Source organism: Anomaloglossus baeobatrachus, chromosome 10 (genome assembly GCF_048569485.1).
Source record: "Anomaloglossus baeobatrachus isolate aAnoBae1 chromosome 10, aAnoBae1.hap1, whole genome shotgun sequence".
In the NCBI taxonomy this organism is placed as follows: domain Eukaryota; kingdom Metazoa; phylum Chordata; class Amphibia; order Anura; family Aromobatidae; genus Anomaloglossus; species Anomaloglossus baeobatrachus.
Genome location: NC_134362.1, coordinates 192,184,712 through 192,205,740, shown reverse-complemented (window position 1 = coordinate 192,205,740; position 21,029 = coordinate 192,184,712). Strand labels below are relative to the sequence as shown.

Below are 21,029 nucleotides of genomic sequence, written 5' to 3'. Positions count from 1 at the left end.
TAGTGGTCTGGGGTCTATATTGGTTTAGGGGTCTGGGCTGGGGTCTGTATTGGTTTAGGAGTCTGGTCTGGGGTCTGTATTGGTTTAGGGGTCTGGTCTGAGGTCTGTATTGGTTTAATGGTCTGGTCTAGGGTCAGTATTGGTTTAGGGGTCTTGTCTGGGGTCTGTGTTGGTTTGCTCTGGGGTCTATATTGGTTTAGGGGTCTGGTGTTGGTTTAGGGGTCTGTATTGGTTTAGTGGTCTACACTGGGGTCCGTTTCAGCATGTGGTGAGGAGCCATATCCACTACGTGTGATGTCTCTGGTCACACACTGCTATTAGGCCAGTACAAATCCGGAGCCTCGTGATATAAACCTCCAGGCTCGGAGTCACTCATATGCAGGGCAGAGAGAAACTCAGACAGTGACTCATCACTTTCTGAATCTGAATCTCCACGTGACTTCACGGGCCTGGATGACGTCACATGGCTCCTCCTTGTTTTCCCCTCAACTGTGGGAGGAGTCAGAGAGCAGGAAGCGTTTTGCGCCGGAGGTGACGTCAGAGGGAGGCCCCGCCCAGTTGTTGTTGTCGTTGTTGTCTGCGCTCGGGAATATGAAGTGGATGTTCAAGGAAGACCACGCACTGGGTGAGAGCCGGGGGGCGACACTGAGCCGCCATAGCCCTAAAGAGGACGGGGTCGTGCCATGTCATGTCCCCACACACTGCCCCTCCCCCTGTACATTATACCCTGTGTATTATACTGTCCTGCCCCTCCCCCTGTATATTATACTCTGTGTGTTATACTGTCCTGCCCCTCCCCCTGTACATTATACCCTGTGTATTATACTGTCCTGCCCCTCCCCCTGTATATTATACCCTGTGTATTATACTGCCCCTCCCCCTGTACATTATACCCTGTGTATTATACTGTCCTGCCCCTCCCCCTGTACATTATACCCTATGTATTATACTGTCCTGCCCCTCCCCCTGTACATTATACCCTGTGTATTATACTGTCCTGCCCCTCCCCCTGTATATTATACCCTGTGTGTTATACTGTCCTGCCCCTCCCCCTGTACATTATACCCTGTGTATTATACTGTCCTGCCCCTCCCCCTGTACATTATACCCTGTGTATTATACTGTCCTGCCCCTCCCCCTGTATATTATACCCTGTGTATTATACTGTCCTGCCCCTCCCCCTGTATATTATACCCTGTGTATTATACTGTCCTGCCCCTCCCCCTGTATATTATACCCTGTGTATTATACTGCCCCTCCCCCTGTACATTATACCCTGTGTATTATACTGTCCTGTCCCTCCCCCTGTATATTATACCCTGTGTATTATACTGTCCTGCCCCTCCCCCTGTATATTATACTTTGTGTATTATACTGCCCCTACCCCTGTATATTATACCCTGTGTATTATACTGCCCCTCCCCCTGTACATTATACCCTGTGTAGTATACTGTCCTGCCCCTCCCCCTGTATATTATACCCTTTGTGTTATACTGTCCTGCCCCTCCCCCTGTATATTATACTTTGTGTATTATACTGCCCCTCCCCCTGTACATTATACCCTGTGTATTATACTGCCCCTCCCCCTGTATATTATACCTTGTGTATTATACTGCCCCTCCCCCTGTACATTATACCCTGTGTATTATACTGCCCCTCCCCCTGTACATTATACCCTGTGTATTATACTGCCCCTCCCCCTGTACATTATACCCTGTGTATTATACTGCTCCTCCCCCTGTACATTATACCTTGTGTATTATACTGCCCTCTCCCCCTGTATATTATACCCTGTGTATTATACTGTCCTTCCCCTCCCCCTGTATATTATACCCTGTGTATTATACTGTCCTGCCCCTCCCCCTGTATATTATACCCTGTGTATTATACTGTCCTGCCCCTTCCCCTGTATATTATACCCTGTGTATTATACTGTCCTGCCTTTCCCCCTGTATATTATACCCTGTGTGTTATACTGTCCTGCCCCTCCCCCTGTATATTATACCCTGTGTATTATACTGTTCTGCCCCTCCCCCTGTATATTATACCCTGTGTTTTATACTGTCCTGCCCCTCCCCCTGTACATTATACTTTGTGTATTATACTGCCCCTCCCCCTGTACATTATACCTTGTGTATTATACTGCCCCTCCCCCTGTACATTATACCCTGTGTATTATACTGCCCCTCCCCCTGTACATTATACCCTGTGTATTATACTGCCCCTCCCCCTGTACATTATACCCTGTGTATTATACTGCCCCTCCCCCTGTACATTATACCTTGTGTATTATACTGCCCTCTCCCCCTGTATATTATACCCTGTGTATTATACTGTCCTTCCCCTCCCCCTGTATATTATACCCTGTGTATTATACTGTCCTGCCCCTCCCCCTGTATATTATACCCTGTGTATTATACTGTCCTGCCCCTTCCCCTGTATATTATACCCTGTGTATTATACTGTCCTGCCTTTCCCCCTGTATATTATACCCTGTGTGTTATACTGTCCTGCCCCTCCCCCTGTATATTATACCCTGTGTATTATACTGTTCTGCCCCTCCCCCTGTATATTATACCCTGTGTTTTATACTGTCCTGCCCCTCCCCCTGTATATTATACCCTGTGTATTATACTGTCCTGCCCCTCCCCTGTATATTATACCCTGTGTATTATACTGTCCTGACCCCTCCCCCCTGTATATTACGCCCTCTGTATTATACTGTCCTGACCCCTCCCCCTGTATATTACGCCCTGTGTATTATACTGTCCTGACCCTTCCCCCCCTGTATATTACGCCCTGTGTATTATACTGTCGTGACCCCTCCCCCCTGTATATTATACCCTGTGTATTATACTGTCCTGACCCCTCCCCCTGTACATTATACCCTGTGTATTATACTGTCCTGACCCCTCCCCCCTGTATATTATACCCTGTGTATTATACTGTCCTGCCCCTCCCCCCTGTATATTATACCCTGTGTATTATACTGTCCTGACCCCTCCCCCCTGTATATTACGCCGTGTATTATACTGTCCTGACCCCTCCCCCCTGTATATTACGCCCTGTGTATTATACTGTCCTGACCCCTCCCCCTGTATATTATGCCCTGGGTATTATACTGTCCTGACCCCTCCCCCCTGTATATTACGCCCTGTGTATTATACTGTCCTGACCCCTCCCCCCTGTATATTACGCCCTGTGTATTATACTGTCCTGACCCCTCCCCTGTATATTACACTCTGCCTTCTCTCCGCCCCCCCTCAGCTGGAGATCTTTAGGATATAATGACCGGTCAGTTGGGTGTATGATAGGAGAGGGGTTGGTCTTCTAGGTCAAATGTTCGGGGAGTTATAGAGGCCTAGGGACTCCTCCGTTCTCCCCCCCCTCTTATTATAGGGACCCCTTTCTTGATACCTTTTTTTCCATTATTATTTCAGAACACAGGTGCGTGGAATCGGCGAAAATCCGAGCCAAATATCCGGACCGCGTTCCGGTAAGTTGTGTGATATTTCTGGGCTCATCCATTATTCAGCGCTCTCTGTATTAGAGCCGGAGGTAGACGGAGCCGCTCCAATCCCCGTACACCAGACCCCGCCTCATCATTATTAACCGCTTCACTACCAGGCCAATAGCCGTTTCTCCTTTTCTGTTTCTTCTTTCTTTTCTTCCCAGAACCATAAGTCTTATTTTTCTGTCCACATGGACACGTGAGGACTGGTTTAATGCGGGATGAGTTGCACTTTTGAACAACACCATTTTACCATATAGTGTACTGTAAAACGATGGAGGGGGCGGGGGTCATGAAGGGGTTAAAGAGGACCTGTCATTTGCCATAAATATGGAATTTCTTTAATGTAAATGCTGTTCTCCTGAATCCGGCGCCGTCTTTCTTTTGTTCCGGCTCCGTCTTTCTTTTGTTCCTGCTCCATTCCTGAGAAACGGCCTTCTCTTTCCTGTATATAAAGCTAGTGTTGATAACCAAGTGGGTGTGATGCTTTGATCATCTCTAGGACCACACCCACTTGTCTAATAAGACTAAATTTGCATACAGGAGAGAGGGAGCCATATGTCGGCGGGGGGGGGGGTGTTTTGGGAGTAGAAAGCTGCTGCCATATTCCTCCCGAGTAGAGTTGAGCGGACTGCCAATAATCCGGGTCCGGCGGATCAGCGGCGGGTTGACAAAGAAGTCCGGATCAGATCCGGAATCCGGCCCCATATATGTGAATGGGGAGCGGAATCTGGGACGAGTGAGTGAGTGAGTGAGTGAGTGAGTGAGTGAGTGAGTGAGTGAGTGAGTGAGTGTGTGAGTGTGTGAGAGACGCGCGCGGATCCGGGTTTGGCCAGACCAGGTCCGCTCAACACTACTCCCGAGAAATCAAAAGTATCAGTCATGGAAATTCCAACCCCCGGATTCTTCTCTCCCCCCGGCCTGAAACCTGTGGGTTATCCCACCTTCATGTAATGCATATGGCCGCCAAAGCTTCATCTCCCTTGTGCTGTCCCTCTGTTATTCTTCCTGAAAATGTAGAAATATAGTTACTCTTGTCAACCACTCTCCTTTTTCACAGCACCTTGGAATATATACCGTATTTTTCGTTTTATAAGACACACTGGATTATAAGACGCACCCCAAATTTAAAGGAGGAAAATAGGGAAAAATAATTTCTAATGTTAAAAATGAGGGTCCGTCTTATAATCCTTGTGCGTCTTAATCCTACTGCTCACCAGGGGGGGTGCAAGCTCAGAGGAGGGGGTGTTGCGTGTCAGGTGGGTCGCCGATACTGTGGGTTTGGAGGTGTCACTGCGGCGGCGGGGGGGTATATTGCTCTGCCGACGGGCTGCGGGGGAGTCACTGCAGTGGAGCGACTCGGGAGGAGTGTCTTGGCAGTGGGTGCATTGATCTGACTGCGAGCTCTGTTGAATCGCCTGCAGTTGACAAGATGGACTTCGAGAAAATGGCTGTGGAGGCGGCGCGTGAGCAGATAGGAATCCGTGGCCATTTTCTTGAAGTCCATTGCGTCAATCTGCGCACTTGCCGCCTCTGCGGCCATTTTCTTGAAGTCAATTGCGTCAATCTGCGCACGTGCCGCCTCTGCGGCCATTTTCTTGAAGTGCATTGCGTCAATCTGTGCACGTGCCGCCTCTGTGGCCATTTTCTTTATCGTTCCTATGGGAGACCCAGACCATGGGTGTTTAGCTTCTGCCTCCGGAGGACACACAAAGTACTACACTTAAAAGTGTAGCTCCTCCCTCCGAGCTTATACACCCCCTGGAGAACCAGATCTAGCCAGTTTATCGCTTTGTGTTCAGGAGGCATACATCCACACATGCATTCTCATCTGATTTTTTGATTTTTGGAAAGAGTTTGAAGGAAAGCGGGTCCAAGTCTGGACTCCCGGCATGTCCCTTCTCACCCCACTGTGTTGGCGGTGTTGTTAAGGTTGATTTCCAAGGCTGGAGCCTTACATGCCGCGCTCCTTCACCATCCCTCCTGGGCTCTGGCTTGAAGTGGGAGCCAGCACGGTCTCCATGCTTGGCAGGAGACCGGTCTCCATCCGCAGCCCTTCAGGACCCTGCCGGACCGGAGCACTCACCCCCAGGGACTTGGAACCCTGCGTCTCAGCAGCTAAGTACCTGAGACGTTTATATATGGGGGTCCCTGTACTTTATTGTTGTGGGAGAGTGTGCTAAGTGTGTTTTATGACATTTCCGGCCGGGTCTCTGGCTGTCGCCTGAGAACCGCGCCGATGGTGCCTGCGAGCCGGCCGCGCCGCTCAAATTTAGGCCCCGGCTTCGCCGGAGGCCTAGTTTCGGTTTCACTGCCCTCGCATGTCACTCATGCAGAGGGACAGGCTCGGCTCCGCCCGGCGGCCTTTCTGGATACTCCCCACTGCTGGGGCGTCCCTCCTCCACGGCAGGTCTCTATAGCCCTCCAGTTCCCGCTCCTCAGAACAAGTCCCGCCCCCTCTCTTCGCTCCGGCGGCCATTTTCTCAGCGTTCTCTCTGCAAGCGCTGGTCTGCAGCATCCCTGCTGAGGTGTTTGGGGGTCCGGGCTTCGGGATCTGGAGGGCACACAACACCGCTCCAGCGGTCTGGTAAGCCACAGCCGGTCTCCGGTTGTGGACCTCTGATTATACTCTCTGGGGTTCATTCTCTGGCAGAGCCCCCACTCCAGCAGCATGTCTCACACAAGGAGCAAGGCTCCAAAGCTTTATGCTGTATGCGCTGCATGTAAGCTCCTGCTGCCTGAGCCGAGCACCTTCCCACATTGTGATGCCTGCTCTAACCTGACGGTGCCTCAGCCTGGAATCGCCCCCCCAGTGGTCTCTCAGGCTGCTCCTGCTCCTGTGGCTGAACCCCCGGCTTGGGTAGAATCCTTTTCTAGGTCTATCTCCCAGTCTTTTTTTTTTTTTTTTTTTTATCATAAAGGTTTTTATTGAGTTTTCAGAAAAATACAAACTTTTCATACAACAACATCAAGAACAGGAGCATTGAGTAGCAAGAGGTGGACTAGCCTCGAGCCATTATCAGAATATCAATCTGGGACATTAAATACCCCTTACAACAACAACCTGAACATAGGAGCAGGGAGGGAGGGGGGAAAGAGAGGGGGTGGGGGAAGCAGCTCTACAAGACATTCTTAGGCATAATCAATTTATTTATGGTGTAGGTGTCGGTATCTGGGGGAGGGCCGTTGCATAAAGGGAAGTGGCCCACGGGTGCCATTGTTTAAGTCTCACCGTTCTCTTCTCTAGGTTGGGGGCCAAGTTGGTTTCGTATAGCCAGTGTAGGTTGATCCTCTCAATTAGATCTCTTTTTGTAGGGGGGCTCACCGACCTCCACTTGTATGCCACACAGTACCTGCCAGCTATGAGAATGTGAGAAATGATGTTTTTTAAAAGATCCGGAATCCCATCTAAGGCTATGTGCGCACTAGAGCAAAATACCCGCGGATTTGCCGCGGAAATTTCTTGAGAAATGTCTGCAATCTTTGTGCAGACATTTCCCATGAAATTCTATGAGAAAAAAAAAAAGCTGTGCGCACTGGTGCGGATTTTTCTCAAGAAAGTTTCTTGAGAAAAGTTTCTCGAGAAAGTTTCTTGAGAAAATGAACATGTCCATTAAATCCGCAGGTATCCCGTGGATTTCTGCAGTACAGACTGTAAAAATCCGCAGGGAACCACCCGCGGGAAAATCGCGGCAAATCCGCGGTAAATCCGCGGCTAATCCGCGGCAAATCCGCATGCGGTTTTGCCGCGGATTTTTTCCGGAGGTCAGCAAATCTTCACTCCCAGAAGTTTCTCGAGAAGATTTTCTCGAGAAACTTCACATCTCTAGTGCGCACATAGCCTAAGCCAATGTGTAGCACCGCTAAGGTTGGGTTTGGAGAAAGGCGGAGACTAGTAACCTCATGGATTAGATTGAACACCTCCTGCCAGAAGTTAGATAACTTAGGGCAAAACCACCACATATGACATAAGGTGCCCCTGTGGTTGCAGCCCCTCCAGCACAGTGGTGACACATGTGGGGAAAAAGAAGCCAGTTTAGTAGGGGAGTTGTACCACCTCAGATGAACCTTTTTTAATTGCTCTATATGATTGAGACAAGAAGAGAACTTGTGGATCCATTTTGAGGCCGCGAACCATTCTTGCGGCGGAAGCGGAGAAGCTAGATCTTTTTCCCATTTGAGCATATACGGCAATTGTTTGTCCGGTTGTGGGGAGTTTAGCATATTATGGATATATGAAAGGCCTTTGATTTTGCTATTTTGAAAGAATTTTTTAATTGAGGCGTGGTCAGCTGTCGTGGGAGCCGGGAGATGAGGAGCGGACTGAAGAAAGTGACGTATTTGAAAAAACTGGAATAGACTGTGTCGGGGAAGGTTAAATTTATCACACATTTCTGAGTACGGGAGTAGGACGCCTTCTCTATAGAGATCTGCTAGGGTGATTGGACCTCCACGTGTCCAGGCGGCAAGATTCAAGTTCGGAATGAAGGCTTCTAGCGATCTAAGGGGAATGCTGGGACCTAAAGCATGTGACACTGGCTTGCTCCACAAGGACCAAGCTTTCTTTAGAGCTGCTGTGGTGGGTAGAAGATCGCCGGGGGGCGAAGGGGTTAGGAGCAGGGAGTCTATGAATTGTTTAGGGGAGTGGACCTGTGCCCAGGTGTACTCAATCTGTAACCATCTTAAGTCTGAATCATTCCTCCACCAATCTCGAGCCGGTTCCAGGATAGCGGCTCTGTGGTATGTTAGAATATTAGGAATACCCATTCCTCCACCACTTAACGGGGCATGCATGCATCTCAGGGCTATTCTAGGTTTTTTCCCAGCCCATATAAATTTACTCATTAGCGAATGAATTTTGGTGAGATACCGTTGCGGAATTGTTAGGGGCAGGCACCGAAGTAAGTAGATAATTTTTGGGAGGCAGATCATTTTAAAGGTCTGCATTCTCGCCACCCAAGAGAGCGGGAGAAGAGAAAGGCGAGTAAGTTCTCTATCCAGTGAGGTGTGCAGGGTCAGCAGATTTTTCCGGATCACGGAGTGTAGCGGGGCCAGTATAATACCCAGGTAGGGGATACCCTCGTCTTCCCATTTGAAAGGGTAAAGATGAGAAAGAGTGGCTCTAGTTGAGGCGGGCAGGAAGAGCGGAAAAATTAAGGACTTGGTAATATTAAGCTTGTAATACGAGACTTGAGCGAAGGAGGACAGGATCTCCATTACGTGTTTTAGGGACACCTCTACATTAGTGCAGGATAAAATCACATCATCCGCATATAGACTGATCACATGGTTTGTACTCCCCACTCGAATCCCCGAGATCCGAGGGCATTCACGGATAGTCTGCGCCAGAGGCTCTATAGCAAGGGCATAGATGATAGGGGAGAGCGGACACCCCTGGCGTGTCCCATTGGATAATTCAAAACTCCGAGATATAAATCCGGATGCCAGAACTTTGGCGTTAGGGTTAGAGTATAGTGCCATTATGGCGGAAAGTATGGGGCCTTCAAATCCAAACTTGGCCAGTACAGATTTCAGATATCCCCAGTGCACCCTGTCAAACGCCTTCTCTGCGTCCAAGGACAGGAATACACTGGGGATTTTCCTCCCCTTAGCCACCGCAATCAGGTCCAGCATACGTCTCGTCCCATCTTTCGCCTGCCTCCCCGCCACAAACCCCACTTGATCCGGGGAAATCAGTGATGGAAGGACTTTATGTATTCTAGCTGAGATTATTTTGGCGTATAATTTTAAGTCGCAGTTTAGGAGGGATATTGGCCTGAAGTTTCCTGGTGATGTAGGGGGTTTTCCTGGCTTTGGCAGGGTAGTTATAATGGCCTCTAGATTATTTGGTGAAATATCTGCTGTGGCTCGCCAAGAGGAGAAAAGTCTCAGGAGGAAAGGAGACAGGGTTTCAGTGAATTGCCTATAATAGGAGTTAGTGAGGCCGTCTGGGCCTGGAGCTGAATTTCTTTTGGCTGTGATCACCGCCTGGCGAACCTCTTCCAGGGAGAAAGGGGAATTTAGTTGCTCTAGATGTACTGTAGATAACCGAAGAAGATTAATATTGTTTAAGAAGGAATTAATTGCCGATTGGGTAGGCTTTGGGGCAGTGGGGTCATTTTTAAGGTTGTAGAGAGACTGATAAAAATCAGCGAATGCATTGGCTATTTCCGTTGGGTTGCGTATTGTGGCATTAGAACCCGTCACGAGGTATTCAATTTTGTTTTGCATTTCTCGTTTTTTAACCCTCCTGGCTAGTAAGGCACCCGCCCTGTCACCCATCATATAGTACCGCTGTTTGAGGGATCTTAAATTTTTCTCATAGTCTACCATCAGCAATTGGCGGAGCTGTGTTCTTAGTTTCCTGAGTTCGTCAGATGTTGACATGTTTGGGGCAGATTTATTGTGGGCTTCTAAAAGCGCTATGTGGGACAGTAGAGCTTTGGAAGTTGCCTGACGCCTCCTTTTCTCCCTAGTGGCAATTTTGATGAATGACCCCCTAATAAAGGCCTTGTGTGCAGACCATAGCGTTTCCTCTGTCACCGCCTTGTTGTCATTAAATTTAAAAAACTCTGCGAGGTCGGCCTGCAACTCCTCAGAGAGTTGTCTACAGGCCAGGAGGGAGTCATTCATGCGCCACCGGGTAAAAACGGGCGTGCGGCTTTGCTCCTGGACTGTCAGGTATATGGGGGCATGGTCCGACCAAGCTATAAGTCCAATTTTTGAATCTGAGCAATCCAAAATAAGTGAGCTTTCAACCAGAAAGTAGTCCAATCTGCTGTATGAGGTGAACCGAGGTGAGAAGAATGTGTAGTCCCTCTCATTTGCATGTTGGTATCTCCATATATCATGGAGATGCCTTTCTGAAATTATTGTGCTCATTTCCTTCCTCTTTACAGCAGTATTGGAGCAATCCAGAGTGCTGGACATTAACATGTTAAAATCCCCGCAGATTATTTGCTTACCCTCTGTAACGGCTGAAAGCTTGGAAAGAAACCTCCGCAGAAAGCTGATCTGACCAGAGTTGGGGGCGTAAAGGGTTGCAATAGTATACTTAGATCCATTTATGGAGCAATTAATAATGGCGTATCTACCTTCAGGGTCTAAATGTTGGGAATGTAGTGTGAACGCAACAGTATTTTTTACACAAATGAATACTCCAGCCTTTTTTTTTTTCCCACAAGCCAGCAGTATGAAAGGAAATTTAGCATTATTTAACCTGTGCGAGTCCCCCTGGAGGAGATGAGACTCTTGACCACAAATCACGTCACATTTGGATTTAACCACTTCCCGCCAAAACATGGATCTCTTGGCCAGCGAGTTCAGGCCCCTAACATTTATAGACATACAGTTCAATACCATTGTACATGAAAAAAAATCCCTTGCCTAGAGCTGCGGGGGGAGAAAGGAAGGTTAGGCAGGAAAGAGATAACACTGACAACATTAACATCACTAACATTACTGATGTAGGGAGCATCAGTCCACATAGAAAAAAGCCCAAAAAGGGGGCCTGCGGTATGGTGGAAATGTACCGCCATGGGGGCTCAGGGTCCTGGTTGAACAGAACCAGCGGACCTTAAAAGTAGCAACTAAGTCTCAGCCGCGACTCAGACATATCACATAACTCACGCGACGGACCAATCTTCATTCACTTTATCCCTTTGGGATGATCCTGTGGCTCTTGGACATCTGGCCGGGAGATTTGCCATGTTCCATGAGGATAGGAGCTTTGCCAACTGTTGTGGGGAATGGCAGACGTGGGTGTTTCCTGCTCGGAAAAGCAGGATCTTTACAGGGAAACCCCATCTATAGGATATAGCTTCATCCCTGAGAATTTTGGTATAAGGGGCAAATTCCCTCCTTTTTGCCAGGGTTCCTGCAGACAGATCCGGAAAAATGGACAGGTGCTGGAATTGCTCAGACAGAGGCGGCCTCCTTCTCAGGGCTTGCAGCAGGGCTTCTTTGGTCTTGTAAAAGTGCAGGCGAGCCAAAGTGTCCCGGGGGGCATCAGCACTGAGGGATTTAGGCTTAGGGACTCTGTATTCTGTCCACCAGGAAATCAGTTGCAGACAGGTCTGGGAGCAGCTCCTGCAGCAAGGAGCCTAGAAAGCTCTGCAGCCCCTTGTCTGGTATGGCCTCTGGAATTCCTCTGATTCTTATGTTGTTTCTGCGGGACCTGTCCTCTAAATCCAAGACCTTGGTATGGAGCTTTTGCACTTGTTCCTCCAGTGCTGCATTAGCATCAATGAGGCTATTGTGTGACTTTGTCAGCTCCTGCATTTTAGTTTCAATGTGTGCTGTGCGACTGCCTATGGCAGTGACATCTCCCCTCAGCTCAGCCACCATATCTTTCCAATCCTGCTGCAGTGATGAGCGGAGGGCACTGAGCAGTTTCTGCATGGTACCTTTGGTAAGCGGTATATCTGCAGCGTCTGTGTCCAAGTCTGGGCCTGCTGTGGATCCCCTCCTGGATGAGCGTGAGGAAGCTGTGGAGGAGGATGCTGCTGCCATTTTCCCTCGTCCCGTGCTGGAGAAGAAGTCTGTAACTTTCGCCGGGGACGGCTTCTTCTGGGACTTTCCCCTTGGCATGCCACGTTCCTGGGTACCTCCGCAGCACTTTCCCCCCGTGTGCAGAGAGATTGGTGCCACTGGTGAGCCGCAGTGAGCCGGTTAGGAGTCGAGGTGGCTGGAGCTCAGCAGCTAGGTGACCGGTGCCATTAGCAAGCAGGCCACGCCCCTATCTCCCAGTCTTTTGCCGACTCCATGGGACTTCTGTCCAGGACTCTGCTGAACATGCATCAGCCCCCTTCACAGGGTGCCTCTGCTGCTAGGGGTCCCTCAGGACCGGAGCTCACAGAGGATTCATCATCAGGTCCCAGACCCCGTCCTCCTGAGAAGAGACGTAGGGTTCCCTCTCCTTCATCCTCCCGCGGCTCTGATTCAGGAGCTGACTCGCAGGACGAGGAGGATGCCTTTACAGGGGGCTCGGAGGCTAACTCCATGTGCCCCATTGATCTGTCCGAGAGTGACTCAGATGTTAGTGATTTGATTGCGTCCATTAATTCAGTAATGGATCTCAATCCGCCAGTATCAGAGGAACAACCCTCTCTGGCAGAAAAGCACCAGTTTACCTTGCCTAAGAGGACAAAGAGTGTGTTCTTTAACCACTCCAGTTTTCAGGCCGCTGTGACCAAGCCCAGGGCCTGTCCTGACAAGCGCTTCCCAAAGCGTGGTTCTGATGACCGCTTTCCCTTTCCACCTGAGGTGGTCAAGGAGTGGGCTCATTCCCCAAAGGTAGACCCTCCGGTGTCTAGACTCTCAGCTCGGACCGTTGTCGGTGGCTGATGGCACCTCCCTTAAGGATTCCACTGACCGCCAGATTGATCTTCTGGCCAAATCTGTGTATGAAGCGGCGGGGGCCTCGTTCTCCCCGACTTTTGCAGCAGTGTGGGCTCTCAAAGCCATCTCTGCTTCTCTAGAGGAGATGCATTCCCTCACCAGGGACTCTATGCCCGAAATGGTTGCTTTAACTTCCCAAGCTTCAGCTTTTTCATCCTATGCCATGTCTGCCATGCTGGAGACTTCTCACCGCACTGCGGTGGCTTCGGCTAATTCCCTCGCTATCCGCAGGATCTTGTGGCTTCGAGAGTGGAAGGCAGATGCTTCTTCAAAGAAGTACCTTGCTGGACTCCCTTTTGCTGGGTCCCGGCTGTTCGGTGAACAGCTGGATGAAATTATTAAGGAAGCTACTGGCGGGAAGAGTACTTCCATGCCACAAACCAAAACCAGGAAACCTGTCCAGGGTAGGAATCAGTCGAGGTTTCGTTCCTTTCGTTCCTCCAACTGGTTGTCCTCTAAGCCCTCGGCCTCGTCCGCTAACTCAGCCAAGGACCAGAAATCCAACTGGCGCCCAAAAGCGCGTCCACAAAAGACCGCAGGAGGAGCTGCCACCAAGGCAGCCTCCTCGTGACTATCTGTCCGCGCCAGCAACGTCCTTAGTCGGTGGCAGGCTCTCCCACTTTGGCGACGCATGGTTTCAACACGTCTCCGATCAGTGGGTGAGGGATATCATCTCCCACGGCTACAGGATAGAATTCTCTTCCAGCCCGCCAAACAGATTTTTTCTCTCAACTCCCCCCTGCTCCAAGGCCGCGGCCTTCTCTCAGGCCGTGGCATCCTTGCAGTCCAACGGAGTAATTGTACCGGTTCCCGCCCGAGAACGGTTCAGAGGTTTCTACTCAAATCTCTTCCTAGTCCCCATAAAGGACGGTTCCTTCCGGCCCATCCTGGATCTCAAGCTTCTCAACAAGCATGTTCAGGTGCGGCATTTTCGCATGGAGTCTCTGCGATAAGTCATTGCCTCAATGACCCAAGGGGATTTCCTGGCATCCATCGACATCAGAGATGCCTATCTGCATGTGCCAATTGCAGTTTCACACCAGCGTTGGCTACGTTTTGCAATCGGAGAGGAACATTTCCAATTCGTGGCTCTCCCCTTCGGGTTGGCCACGGCCCCTCGGGTATTCACCAAGGTCATGGCAGCAGTGATTGTGGTTCTGCACCTACAGGGGTTGGCAGTGATTCCTTACCTGGACGACCTTCTAGTCAAGGCTACGTCCAGTGCAGACTGTCAGCGGAGTGTCTCGCTAACTCTCTCCACTCTAGGTCAATTCGGGTGGCTGGTCAATCTGCCCAAATCCACTCTGACTCCGACCCAGAGTCTCACGTACCTAGGGATGCAGTTCGAGACTTTGCCGGCACTTGTGAAGTTGCCCTTAGTCAAACAGCAGTCCCTCCAACTGTAGGTGCGCTCTCTACTGAGGCCCCGCCGTTATACCCTCAGGCGTCTGATGCAGGTGCTGGGTCAGATGGTGGCGTCAATGGAGGCTGTTCCCTTTGCCCAGTTCCATCTGCGTCCCCTGCAGCTGGACATTCTCAGCTGCTGGGACAAGCGGCCTTCCTCCTTGCACAGGTTAGTGGCTCTGTCGCCACAGACCAGGGGCTCCCTTCAGTGGTGGCTTCGGCCCCTCTCTCTGTCCCATGGGCGCTCCTTTCTGGCCCCGTCCTGGGTGATCCTCACCACGGATGCCAGCCTATCCGACTGGGGAGCGGTATGTCTCCACCACCGAGCGCAGGGCACTTGGACTCCGTCCGAATGAGCCCTCTCGATCAATGTGCTGGAAACCAGAGCCGTGCTCCTGGCTCTCCTAGCTTTTCACCATCTGTTGGCGGGCAGGCACATCCGAGTCCAGTTGGACAACGCGACAGCAGTTGCCTACATCAATCACCAAGGCGGGACACGCAGCCGCCTGGCAATGTTGGAGGTACAACGCATCCTTCAATGGGCGGAGGACTCCAAGTCCACCATATCCGCAGTCCACATCCCAGGCGTGGAAAACTGAGAGGCAGATTATCTCAGCCGTCAAACCGTGGACAGTGGCGAGTGGTCCCTGCACCCGGCAGTTTTTCAGTCAATCTGCCGCAAATGGGGCACTCCGGACGTGGACCTAATGGCATCCCGTCACAACAACAAAGTTCCCGTTTACGTGGCTCGCTCCCACGATCCTCAGGCATTCACCGCGGACGCTCTGGTCCAAGACTGGTCCCAGTTTCGTCTGTCCTACGTGTTTCCCCCTCTAGCTCTCTTGCCCAGAGTCCTGCGCAAGATCAGAATGGAGGGCCGTCGAGTCATTCTCATTGCTCCGGACTGGCCCAGGCGAGCTTGGTACCCAGACCTGCTCCTTCTGTCCGTAGAGGTGCCGTGGCATCTTCCGGACCGTCCAGACCTTCTCTCACAAGGTCCGTTTTTCCGCCTGAATTCTGCGGCTCTCAAATTGACGCCGTGGCTCTTGAGTCCTGGCTCTTGACGGCTTCTGGTATCCCTCCTGAAGTCATCTCCATTATGACTCGGGCCCGTAAGTCTTCCTCCGCCAAGATCTATCACAGGACTTGAAAAATTTTCCTGTCCTGGTGTCGCTCTTCCAGCCATCCTCCTTGGCCATTTTCCTTGCCGACCCTTCTGTCCTTTCTACAGTCCGGTCTGCAGCTGGGACTGTCCCTCAACTCTCTCAAGGGACAAGTGTCAGCTCTGTCAGTGCTGTTCCAGCGGCGTCTCGCCCGGCTGGCTCAGGTCCGCACCTTCATGCAGGGCGCGTCTCACATCATTCCGCCTTTCCGGCGGCCCTTGGATCCCTGGGACCTCAATTTGGTTCTCACGGTTTTGCAGAAACCCCCCTTTGAGCCTCTTAGGGAGGTTTCTTTGCTTCGGCTTTCACAGAAAGTGGTCTTTCTAGTGGCCATAACTTCCCTCAGGAGAGTCTCCGATTTGGTTACGCTCTCTTCGGAGTCACCTTTTTTGGTTTTTCATCAAGACAAGGAGGTTCTTCGTCCGACTCCGGACTTTCTTCCTAAGGTGGTCTCTCCTTTCCACCTTAACCAGGACATTACCCTTCCTTCCTTTTGTCCGGCTCCTGTTCATCGCTTTGAAAAAGCGTTGCATACCCTGGATCTGGTGCGTGCTCTCCGGATCTATCTGTCTCGCACCGCTGCTCTTAGGCGGTGCACTTCTCTTTTTGTGCTAACCACAGGTCGGCACAAGGGCCTCTCTGATTCTAAGCCGACCTTAGCCCGTTGGATTAGGTCGACCATTTCGGACACCTACCAGTGTTCTCAGGTGCCTTCCCCGCCGGGGATCAAGGCACACTCGACCAGAGCTGTCGGTGCCTCTTGGGCTTTCAGGCACCAGGCTACGGCTCAACAAGTCTGTCAGGCTGCCACTTGGACTAGCCTGCATACCTTTTCGAAGCACTACCAAGTGCATGCTCATGCTTCGGCAGATGCGAGCGTGGGCAGACGCATCCTTCAGGCGGCTGTCGCCCATTTGTGAAGTTAGGCTCTGTCTACTTCTTAGTTTTTCTGTTTATTTCCCACCCAGGGACTGCTTTGAGACGTCCCATGGTCTGGGTCTCCCAAAGGAACGATAAAGAAAAAGAGAATTTTGTTACTTACCGTAAATTCTTTTTCTTATAGTTCCGTATTGGGAGACCCAGCACCCTCCCTGTTGCCTGTTGCCAGTTTTCTTGTTCCGTGTGTTATCACCGGCTGTTGTTGTTGTTGTTGACAGAGTCTCCGGTTGTTCCGGCTCTGTTTTTACTTGTGGGTGGCTATTCTCCTTCAGCTTTTGCACTAAACTGGCTAGATCTGGCTCTCCAGGGGGTGTATAAGCTCAGAGGGAGGAGCTACACTTTTAAGTGTAGTACTTTGTGTGTCCTCCGGAGGCAGAAGCTATACACCCATGGTCTGGGTCTCCCAATACGGAACTATAAGAAAAAGAATTTACGGTAAGTAAACAAAATTCTTTTCTTTGTCGCTCCATTGGGAGACCCAGACAATTGGGTGTATAGCTTCTGCCTCCGGAGGCCACACAAAGTATTACACTTTAAAAAGTGTAACCCCTCCCCTCTGCCTATACGGCGATTCAATGGAGTCCACAGTCAGATCAATGGCACCCACCGCCGAGATACCCTGACCTGTGACCCTCCTGAGTCGCTCCACTGCAGTGATACCCCCCGACATCCCGCAGTCAGATCAGTGCACCCGTCACCAGGACACCCCGTCCTCTGATCTCTCACTATCGGCGCCCCAGTAAGCCATATCCACATTGTAAGGTGCACCCCCAGTTTTGAAGGGAGGGGGTAGTGCATCTTATAATCTGGAAAATACGGTAATAGACATTTGGACTCTGACTTTGCATCAGGGCTCTATGTACATAACCTAGATCTATTATGTTTGGGCCCCTGGTGATTTCTACAGTTACAGAACTGCGGAGATCCGTTTTGATCCCTCCGGGATCTGGTACCGCGCTTTTTTCTGATAAGTCTGTATTCATAGTGATACAATCTGCAGCACTGATATATCTCGTGCACTTCCCAGGTCATCGTGGAGAAAGTATCTGGCTCACAAATCGTGGATATCGACAAGAGGAAATACCTGGTCCCCTCCGACATCACCGTGGCTCAGTTTATGTGGATCATCAGAAAACGCATCCAGCTGCCTTCAGAAAAAGCCATCTTCTTGTTTGTAGACAAGACTGTGCCTCAGTCCAGGTGAGAAAAGGACGACGGAGTGTCCGAATTCCTCCAGAAGGGAGGGAGAACGTCTGCCAGCCCCTGGAATCCAGATCAGGGAGGGATGGGGGGGGTCTCGGCATCTTGTGCAATCTGATCAATGATTGACGCGTGATGTTCCAGGGACATGTGCAGAAGTGACACTTGTCCGTAAATAGAGCCAAAGGGGCAGCATCACTTCCCTTGGTGTTAAGGACCCCAGATCGCTGCTGTCTGAATACTTTTCCTTACTTAACTCCTCCATGGTTTAAGTTTAGTTTTTATGCCGTTTCTTGGTGCCAGGACATTGCATCAGATTTCCCTTTAAAAATGGCCGACACGGGCATAGTATGGACAAGCAATACTCTCTGCTACTCATCCTCATGTGGATCAGTACCGTCTTTTTCGTTTTATAAAACGCACCCCAAATTTAAAGGTAAAAAAAATAAAAGTGGGGTCCGTCTTATACTCCGGTGTTGTCTTACCGGAGGGGGCAGCAGCGGTGGTGGAGCGGGGTCACAGGAGGCAGAGGTTGTGCTGACAGCGGCGGGTCAGTAGTGGAGCAGGCCAGTGCAAAGTGTGTCCCAGTCTGTCCGCAGTCCCGGAGCGGCGCATGCGCAGTTGGTGCTCTCATCCAAGAGCTCCATCTGCGCACGTGCTGACTCCCAGCACCGCCGGCCCAGAGTGGCAGCCGGCCGCCCGCCGGCCCAGAGTGGCAGCCGGCCGCCCGCCGGCCCAGAGTGGCAGCCGGCCGCCCGCCGGCCCAGAGTGGCAGCCGGCCGCCCGCCGGCCCAGAGTGGCAGCCGGCCGCCCGCCGGCCCAGAGTGGCAGCCGGCCGCCCGCCGGCCCAGAGTGGCAGCCCCCCATCGGTAAACTACATTCCGTTTATAAGACGCACCCCTCATTTTCCTCCTAAATTTTTGGGAGGAAAAATGCATCTTCTAATCCGAAAAATGCGGTAATTGTTTCCTCTCTTCTTTTGTTCCCCTGCAGTCTTACCATGGGACAGCTGTACGAGAAAGAAAAAGACGAGGACGGCTTTTTGTACGTGGCGTACAGCGGAGAGAACACGTTCGGCTTTTAGACACATATTGACGGCTTGTGAATCTTGTAAATAATGTCAGTGGTTTTAACACGATGTGTACGTCCCCGCCCCGTAGGTTAGGTGCATATTAACTGGACGCCTTCTTTTTGTCTTTCTTTTCCCCGTCTCGTCCTCCCCTCTTCGTCTGACGTTTTTTATTTTTAAATGTAATTTATTTTTTCCGTGCTTTGTGAAGAACCCACTTTACTGCCAAAGACGCCGGCGATGTATTGTGTATTAAAATAAAATAAATAAAAATAATCAGTGGCCAATTCCTTTGGCAGTGAAGTGGTTAAATTATAGTATTTAGCGGTGGGGTTCTGTGACCGCACTTGTAGCATTCATCATATATATATATATATTTTTCGGACTTTGTTTACATGGTTCTGTCATTTTGCTGACCTTCGCTATAAGACACAGACTATTAGTGGTTGGTGTTGTAATCCGTAATTACCGGTATGTAATATTCACCTTTACAAATTCCTGCAAATAAAACCATTCAGCCCATTACTTCTCGTGTTGGTGACCACGGTAAGTGTTTTTTTCACGCGGTGGCGGTTTACAGTCCTATACACGCGTTTCCGGACCAGAACTGCCCGAGAGTCGTCTTCGTGGATGAGGCTTTCAGTTCTGATCAGGAGACTGGGACCTGGAATTTTGACCAGATTGTAAAATACGGTGCGGAGTAATGAATAGGACCCGCAGCACAGAGTATTTTAGGAGACGCTTGCAAGGATCTTGTGCAACAAGGACGGGATTGTTCAGGACAATACATGACCTACTGGAATTCACGGATCCCCCCCCCAAGGTTTTTGCCGCTCCGTCCGGGATGTCCACCCGCGGTCTCAGCTGAAGTTCAGGTAATCTCGAGGCGTTCGGATCCAGGATGTAAATACCTGTTCTCGGAGCTGCCTCCAGGCCTCCTGGTAACTCACAGCAGCATCCTTGTAATCGCAGTACGTAGTCAATCCCCTGGAAGTAAAAAAAAAAAAAAAAGAAAAAAAAAGGATAAAATATGGTATAAGGTTTGGGAGCAAAACAGGACAAACCATAAGGATAAAGACACTTGGCGAGTAAAACGGTCCGAGTGGAAGGTGATAAAAAAAAAAAAAAAAAAAAAAAAAATCGCATTCCACCTGGACCCATGTTACTTTATGGGACCGTTCCAATCTGTGGTTTTTTTTTTTCTTTCTCAGCATGCTTCGATCCGTATTCACTCACACCCATACAAGTCTATGGGGGGGGGGGTGTGAAACATCGCACTGCACTCGGATGACACCAGAGTGCAGTGCGATAATTGCATCAGCTGAAAATGAAGGAGATAGGGAGATTAATCCCTCACTCTCCTCCATAGCTATGATCCGATCGCAGGATTAGATTACACTTGCAGTATAGCGGGAGCAGAGTCGCATATGATGCGATCACGCTAGTGTATCCTTAATCCCCAAGTCATTATTCCCTGCTATATAGAAAATCTGGGTGACTGGTTATTATGGATGATGTCCTCCAGCTTTCTCACAGGACTTCTTTATTTTTTTTTTATACAGCGCTAACACATTCTGCAGCGCTTTACATACATCAGGAACACTGTCCCCATTGGGGCTCACAATCTAAATTCCCTATCTGTATATCTTTGGAGTGTGGGAGGAAACCAGAGAACCCGGAGGAAACCCACGCAATCACGGGGAGAACATACAAACTCCTTGCAGATGGTGTCCTTGGTGGGATTTGAACCCAGGACCCAAGCGCTGCAAGACTACAGTGCTAACCACTGAGCCACCCAGGACAACTCTGCTTACTCTTCTGGCAGCTTCTCATCTCCCTAAGAACAAAGGGGGTCAAGCATATCGGGAGCGTTTGGAGACCGCGCGCGCGCGCGCGCGCGCCCCCCCCCCCCCCCCAAACACATTAGTCACCTGCTTCTGCCAAGATCAGTGTGTATGGAAACCCTAAGTTGTCCATCATATGTCGCCTCCTTGTCTTTCATTGGCACGATCAATGGACGCCAATGTGTTGCTATAACAGGTAGGGGTCTGCTGAAGACCCCCGTGTCGATCATTACAGTACTATTGTGAAAACAGCCCATAGGAGGCTGTGATTTCTTCTACATGCAGCAGACTGTGATTAGACTATTGCAGGTTCATGTCCACTAAGGGGACTATTCAATACAGTACAAGGTAAAAATGAAAATGAAAATGAAAAAATATAAAAGTTCAAATTGCCCCCCCCCCTATAAAAAAAAATAAATAAATACATATTTGGTATCGCTGCATTCGTCAAGTCCGATCTATCAAAATATAAAATAATCAGATGTAAACGACAACTGAAA

General features: G+C 50.2%; 2 protein-coding genes across 2 annotated transcripts in view; one reads left to right on the top strand and one right to left on the bottom strand.

The window, feature by feature from the left end:
- Positions 1-514: 514 nt before the first annotated feature.
- On the top strand, positions 515-19,210 carry GABARAPL2 (GABA type A receptor associated protein like 2). The gene is made up of 4 exons (XM_075326051.1): positions 515-625; positions 3,441-3,496; positions 17,444-17,616; positions 18,610-19,210. Exons 1-4 carry the CDS (start codon positions 592-594, stop codon positions 18,698-18,700), a joined length of 354 nt encoding a protein of 117 aa, XP_075182166.1. The 5' UTR covers positions 515-591; the 3' UTR covers positions 18,701-19,210.
- Positions 18,973-21,029, bottom strand: part of ADAT1 (adenosine deaminase tRNA specific 1) — a 74,141-nt gene continuing 72,084 nt past the window's right edge. The window contains exon 10 of the mRNA XM_075326050.1: positions 18,973-19,672. Within this exon, the coding sequence (XP_075182165.1) occupies positions 19,546-19,672 (127 nt within the window). The 3' untranslated portion in view covers positions 18,973-19,545. The remainder of the gene's footprint in view (positions 19,673-21,029) is intronic.